Here is a 7590-nt window from a genome sequence, read left to right on the forward strand (position 1 = left end):
GCCTGGAGAATCCCAGGGAGCCTGGTGGGCTGCCGTTTCTGGGGTCGCACAGAGTCGGACACGACTGAAGCGACTTAGCAGCAGCAGCAGCAAGATATACTTCTAGTTTCAAATTTATTTCACCAATTTCTATTTCCTTTATAATTTAAATGTTTTTGATGTATCTTTACATTTATAAAGATTTTAGCCCAAGTATTATTCCACTTGGGCCTTTTCTCTTTATTATAATGAGACAGGGCTGAAGTTTGTCAATTAGTGTTTTAAAATATTAAACTTTGGTTTTGTTTAAGTTACTTTTGAATCTTTATCATCTTTGTTTTCTGTTTCATTAATATCAGCTATCTTAGGCATTTCACTCATCTAATACTTCTTTCTTTTTATTTTTACAAATCCTAAGCACTGCATTATCTGCTTTACATCCTTGTGTGATGCTTTTATTTAGTTAGTTATAACATATTATGGTAATTTTAAAATACATCCCCATATCTGTAACACTTTCCATCAAAAGTTGGATTCTAACATCCTTCCCTATGAATGTGGACTGCTAAAATTAATAGAGAGCTTCTGAACAAACAGAATGTGGTGGGAATAATGATGAGTGACTTCAGTTGCCAGATCAAGAAAAGGATGACTTGTGCCTGGCTCTCTCTGACAGTGGGACCTCCCTATTTCTGGGGAAATGCGGTCAACACCCAAGGGGACACCTAATGCAGCCCTGTGGAGATGCCCATAGGGAGAGAGAACAACCTATCAGAATTTTCTTCTCAGAAATGTGAATAAACTCCTTGGAACTGCATTCTCTAGCTCAGGGCAAGTCTTCAAGTGCCTGCAGGCCCGGACAACATCTGGCAGCTGCTATCTGAAAGCCCCCAAGCCAGAACCACATGATGAAGCAGTTCTCAAACTGCTGATACCTCCCTCACCAAATGAGACTAATGAACATGACTGTTTTGTAATCACAAAGTCTGGGGATGACCTATTACCAACAATACACTATAAAGAAAACATTCTATGGTTATTATAATTTTTGACTAATGAATAATCTGAAAGTATTTTTAAATATTCACATATAATCTGTTGACATTTTTGGTTTTGATTTCTAATTATATTGCATTGTGGTTGAAGAATGTTAGATGATGTCTGTATTCTTTTTTATAAATTTTTTTTTTATTAATATAAAGATATATTCCATAAAAGAGTTTGGCAGTCAAAGAAAAGCGTCACACTTCCTAAAAACACAAGCATTCTTCTTCCCCTAGTCTACAGAGAAAATGGTAAAAAAACAACAAAACCAACGTCATCAACAAACACCCACCAGTATACACCACGCTAGCAGGTACACTTCGGCAAGTAAGTGAAGGTAGCGCTCCATCCCTGAACGCGGAGACAGAACTGGTAGAGTAAGATCCAGAGAGGCGTTAGAGTGCAGCCCAGCCAAAGATGCACAGATGTCCCAGCTTCCCCCGGGAGGTTATTCAGGACATCAGACAGACTTCATTTCCAAAGGCAAGCCCCCAATAAACCCTGACACGAAGGGTGGACACAGTGACCACAGATGTCCCCTTCAGGGGTTGGAGGGTCACCACGAAAGTCTTCAACGAAATATATGAGCCTCTATCCAGCTGCAGGCTGGGGTCCATGGCTCAGCCCAGGGGCTGGCTACAGGGCTTCTCTGTCCAAGGAGAGGCAAAAAAATGCCAGGCCGGCCAGCCGGCCCTTTAAGAGAAGCCCTGGCCAAAGGTCTCCGGCTGGCTGTCTCTGGCTAGGGTTCCCTGGCCTTGCAGTAGAGGAGGGTCAGGATCCACGTTCCGGGTAACAGTTTCAGTAGCACCGAGACCAGAAGGCAGTGAGGCCAGGTGGGGAGGGGGTGATGGCGTGCGTGTTGGGGGCACGCAGACGGAGGGGGAGTATGAGAGTGCAGCTAGGGTATGACGAGTGATAAGGAGCTGCTGATGGAGTTGGTTCATGAGACATTCGAGGGAACGGAAAGGGATGGCGTCAGTCCCAGAGACCACGTAAGGCTGCTGAGAGGAGAATGCCAGAGGAAATGAAGACGTGGTGTGAGAACATTCTTACCCCTATAAATAAACTATTTACACACTTTAGGAAAAGGAGAGCTGATGCTCAAGAGGAAAGCCATGCCCCACCCACCCACCCCCGTGCCATCAGGGCATAATGCTGTTAGGCTGGAGCAGTTCCCATCCTGGGGGGCTGGGGTGGACAGGGGATGAGGCACTCCTGTGGCACCAGCCACGTGCTGGCTCAGGCTTACTTCACTTGGATGTGGCTAAGGATCCTGCCCACACCCCCGACGTGCGCAGACACCGCAGGCCCCGCTGGCACTCGGAGGTCCACAGAAGATGGGGCTGCCCCTGAGGCCAGCACAACCACATGTGCGATGGAGGCCAGGGTGCAGCCACCAGAGCCATCGGTCCCTCAAGTCACCTCCCCCACTTAAAGACAGAGCCTCTGACTCTGGGCGGACCCCGGTGGGGGTGTCAGTCACAAGTCTGTGTGGGTGACAGGGGCCCCTCGGTCTTCAGCACCGGCAAGCAGAAAGAGGTCATATCACGCGGATGCTGAAGGCGGGGTGCCGGCTCTGGCCAGGTGCTTCTGCTTCTCTCCCTGTGGATATGACGCTAATGGTGGTGGAGGGCTGCCTCCTCCACGGTGTGGCTCAGCTCCGCTTGCCTGCCTCCGGCTCCTCAAAAGTGGTGGCCTGCCTTCACCGCCTCAATGTCCGAAATCAGGGTCCTCGCCAGGAAGATGCCAAATATCTGCAGAAGCGAGATGGCAATGAAGACGCCAGCCACAATGTAGATGTTCCGCGGCAGCCAGCCCTCCAGTGCCTGGATGCAGCCTTTCGTGAAGATGGACTCATCCCATTTGCTCTTCAGCTGAGTCCTGACATCATAGCCACACTGTGTGTTCACAACTTTTTGCGCGGGGTCTGGCACGCAGCAGGAGAAGGGCACCCCACATTTCTCGCGGCTATAGCTGGCGCCACTGCAGTTGAAGTAGACATTGAGGTCCCAGTCTTCAGGGCCATACGCCCCACAGCACTGGTTGGCTTTCTGAAGGGAGTCAATGAGGTTCTGCAGGTCAATGTCATCCCGGTAGGATCTGATGTTGCTCTCGAAGAACTCCCGGAACCGGTCTCTCACCCAGTCCTGGAAGAGGAAGGCCAGCACGGCCACGGCCAGCTCCAGGAAAAAGATGAGCACGATGGTGCTGCAGAAAAAGTTGAGCAGGCAGATGTTCTCCCGCAGGGCCCCCACGCAGCCAGCGAAGCCCAGGGTGAACATCACCACGCCCACCATCAGCACCAGCACCACAGGGTCAATTCCATGCATCCGGGTCACTTTGGTGAGGTCGGATAGCACCCCCTTCTCGCTCCACGCCCATAGTCCAACTCCGAGGAAGACAACTCCAGCCAACCAGAAGACGATGTTGTAGCTGAAAAGGAGGTACTTGTACCAGCAGCTGACCTCGGCGTTCAGTTCAGTTCAGTTCAGTTCAGTTCAGTCGCTCAGTCGTGTCCGACTCTCCGCGACCCCATGAATCACAGCACGCCAGGCCTCCCTGTCCATCACCAACTCCCGGAGTTCACTCAAACTCATGTCCACAGAATCGGTGATGCCATCCAGCCATCTCATTCTCCGTCGTCCCCTTCTCCTCCCGCCCCCAACCTTTCCCAGCATCAGAGTCTTTTCCAGTGAGTCAACTCGTCTCATGAGGTGGCCAAAGTACTGGAGTTTCAGCTTTAGCATCAGTCCCTCGATTGGAAGTGGTCAAACAGGAGATGGCAAGAGTGAACGTCGACATTCTAGGAATCAGTGAATTAAAATGGACTGGAATGGGTGAATTTAACTCGGATGACCATTATATCTACTACTGTGGGCAGGAATCCCTTAGAAGAAATGGAGTAGCCATCATGGTCAACAAAAGAGTCCGAAATGCAGTACTTGGATGCAATCTTAAAAATGACAGGATGATTTCTGTTCGTTTCCAAGGCAAACCATTCAATATTACAGTAATCCAGGCCTATGCCCCAACCAGTAATGCTGAAGAAGCCGAAGTTAATCGGTTCTATGAAGACCTACAAGACCTTTTAGAACTAACACCCAAAAAAGATGTCCTTTTCATTATAGGGGACTGGAATGCAAAAGTAGGAAGTCAAGAAACACCTGGAGTAACTGGCAAATTTGGCCTTGGAACACGGAATGAAGCAGGGCAAAGGCTAATAGAGTTTTGTCAAGAGAATGCACTGGTCATAGCAAACACCCTCTTCCAACAACACAAGAGAAGACTCTACACATGGACATCACCAGATGGTCAACACCGAAATCAGATTGATTATATTCTTTGCAACCAAAGATGGAGAAGCTGTATACAGTTAGCGAAAACAAGACCAGGAGCTGACTGTGGCTCAGATCATGAACTCCTTATTGCGAAGTTCAGACTTAAATTGAAGAAAGTAGGGAAAACCACTAGACCATTCAGATATGACCTCAATCAAATCCCTTATGATTATGCAGTGGAAGTGAGAAATAGATTTAAGGGACTAGATCTGATTGATAGAGTGCCTGATGAACTCTGGACGGAGGTTCGTGACCTCGGCGTTAGAATATCTATAATAGTGCATCTTCTGAGAAGCAGGATCTGCTACAATCTTCGTGACCCAGAGACGGAGCTGCCAGACCCCTTTAAAGTCGGCAACTTTAAGCAGGGCAGGAGGGTGAAGACAGCTAAACCACAAAAGAGAGAAAAGTTTCTAGTCTTGAAGGTGGGGCAGGGCAGGACGGAGGTGTCTGAGACAGAGCCTCTCAAACTTGAAAGTGCCCTTTTTTATAAATTTTTACTAGAGTGTTGTTGATTTACCATATTGTGTTAGTTTCAGGTGTACAGCAAAGTGAATCCGTTATTATGTACATATATCTACTCTTTTTTAGATTATTTTTCCAAATAGGCCATTAAAGAGTATTGAGTAGAGTTCTGTATGCTATACAGTAGATCCTTATTAGCTATCTATTTTATATATACTGCTGTGTACACTGCAGGAGACGTAGGACACGTGGGTTCAATCCCTGGGTCAGGAAGTTCCCTGGAGAAGGAAATGGTAACCCACTTCAGTATTCTTGCCTGGAAAATCTCATGGACAGAGGAACCTGGTGGGCTACAGTCCATGGGCTTGCAAAGAGTTGGACATGACTTAGCAACTAAACAACAACTGTGTATAAGTCATCACAATCTCCTAAGTTATCCCATCTCCCTTTATCCCCTGGAAATCATAATTGTGTTCCCTGTAACTCTCTATTTTGTAGATAAGTTCATTTGTACCCATTATTTAGATTTCACATATAAGCAAGTATGATATTTACCTTTTTCCATCTGACTTATTTCATTCATATGACAACCTCTAAGTCCATCCATGTTGCTATAAATGGCATTATTTCATGGTTGAGTAATATTCCGTTGTATATATGTACCACAACTTTGTTATCCATTCCTCTGTTGATGGACATTTAGGTTGCTTCAATGTCCTGACATTGAAGAAGGCAATGGCAAGCCACTCCAGTACTCTTGCCTAGAAAATCCCATGGATGGAGGAGCCTGGTAGGCTGCAGTCCGTGGGGTCGCTAAGGGTCGGACACGACTGAGCGACTTCACTTTCACTTTTCACTTTCACACATTGGAGAAGGAAATGGCAACCCACTCCAGTGTTCTTGCCTGGAGAATCCCAGGGACGGGGGAGCCTGGTGGGCTTCTGTCTATGGGGTCACACAGAGTCAGACACGACTGAAGTGACGCAGCAGCAGCAATGTCCTGACAATTATAAGCAGTCTTGCAATAAGTATTGAAGTGCATGTATCTTTTTGAATTATGGTTTTCTCTGAATAAATGCCCAGGAGTGGAATAGCTGAATCATATGGCAGCTCTTTGTAATTTTTTAAAGGAACTTCCATACTGCTCTCCACACTGGTTTTACCAATTTAAATTTCCACAAACAATGTGGGAGAGTTCCACACCCTCTCCAGCATGTATTGTTTGTAGATACTTTGATGATGGCCTTTCTGACCAGTGTGATGTAATACCTCATTGTAGTTTTTTATTTGCATTTCTTTGATAATTAGTTATATTTGGCATCTTTTCATGTGCTATTTCCATCAGTATGCTTTTTTCTGCTCTTTTTCTGATCAGTTTTTCTTTTTTTAATTGAGCTGCATGAGCTCTTTGTATATTTTGAAGATTATTCCTTTGTCAGTTGCTTCATCTGCAAATGGTTTCTCCCATTCTGTTTTTCATTTTGTTTGTGTTTTCCTTTGCTGTGAAAAAGTATTTGTTTAATTAGGTCCCATTTGCTTGTTTTTGCTTTTATTTTCATTACCCTAGCAAGTGGATCAATAAAGATGTTTCTGTGAGTCATGTCAAAGAATGTTCTATGTTTTCCTCTAAAATTTTATAGTATCCAGACTTATATTTATGTCTTTAATCCATTTTGCAAATATTTTTGTGTATGGTATTAAGAGTGCTCTAATTTCATTATTTTCCACATAGCTGTCCAGTTTTCCCAGAACCTTTTATTGAAAAGACTGTCTTTTCTCTGTTTAATATTCTCATCTCCTTTGTCATAGGTTAGATGATCATTAGTGCTTGGATTTACCTCTGAACTTTCTATCCTGTTTCATTGATCTATTTTTCTGTTGTTGTGCTAGTACCATAGTATTTTGATTAATGTAGCTTTGTAGTATAGTCTGAAGTCAGGAAGATTGATTCCTTCTCATTTTTTCTTTCTCAAGATGACTTTAGCTATTCACAGTCTTCTGTGTTTCCATACAATTTGTAAAAATTTTTTGTTCTAATTCTGTGAAAAATACCACTGGTAATTTGAGAGGAATTGCATTGAATCCATAGATTGCTTCAGGTAGCGTATTCATTTTCACAATATTTATTCCTCCAATCCAAGAACACAGTATATCTCTCTGTTTGTGTCAGTTCAGTTCAGTTCAGTCGCTCAGTCGTGTCCGACTCTCTGCGACCCCATGAATCAAAGCACCCCAGGCCTCCCTGTCCATCACCAACTCCCGGAGTTCACTCAAACTCATGTCTGTTTGTGTCACCTTTTATTTATTTCATCAGTGTCTTACAGTTTTCTAAATACAGATCTTTTGCCTGCTTGCTGCTTCTGGTGCTGCTGCTGCTAAGTCGCTTCATTGTGTCCAACTCTTAGCAACCCCATAGACGGCAGCCCACCAGGTTCCCCCACCCTGGGATTCTCCAGGCAAGAACACTGGAGTGGGTTGCCATTTCCTTCTCCAATGTGCATGAAAGTGAAAAGTGAAAGTGAAGTTGCTCAGTTGTGTCCGACTCTTAGTGACCCCATGGACTGCAGCCTACCAGGCTCCTCTGTCGGTGGGATTTTCCAGGCAAGAGTATTGGAGTGGGGTGCCATTGCCTTCTCCGTTTGCCTGCTTAGGTAGATTTATTTCTAGGGATTTTACTCTTTTGGATGTAATAACAAATAGATTTTTTTTCTTAATTTCTGTTTCTTATCTTTCTATTTGAATGCAAGATATTTCTTTGTATTAA

At 44.9% G+C, this 7590-nt stretch overlaps 1 protein-coding gene across 1 annotated transcript; it reads right to left on the minus strand.

The window, feature by feature from the left end:
- Nucleotides 1–2152: 2152 nt before the first annotated feature.
- LOC129550391 (tetraspanin-14) lies at nt 2153–4720 on the minus strand. The gene is made up of 2 exons (XM_088829787.1): nt 4616–4720; nt 2153–3488 (listed from the first exon to the last, which is right to left on the minus strand). The coding sequence occupies exons 1-2, from the start codon at nt 4643–4645 to the stop codon at nt 2706–2708; spliced, it is 813 nt and encodes a 270-aa protein (XP_088685913.1). The 5' UTR covers nt 4646–4720; the 3' UTR covers nt 2153–2705.
- Nucleotides 4721–7590: the final 2870 nt, after the last annotated feature.

The sequence above is a fragment of the Moschus berezovskii genome, chromosome 21 (assembly GCF_049115385.1).
Source record: "Moschus berezovskii isolate FMDL1 chromosome 21, NW_MosBer_1.0, whole genome shotgun sequence".
Lineage (NCBI taxonomy): Eukaryota > Metazoa > Chordata > Mammalia > Artiodactyla > Moschidae > Moschus > Moschus berezovskii.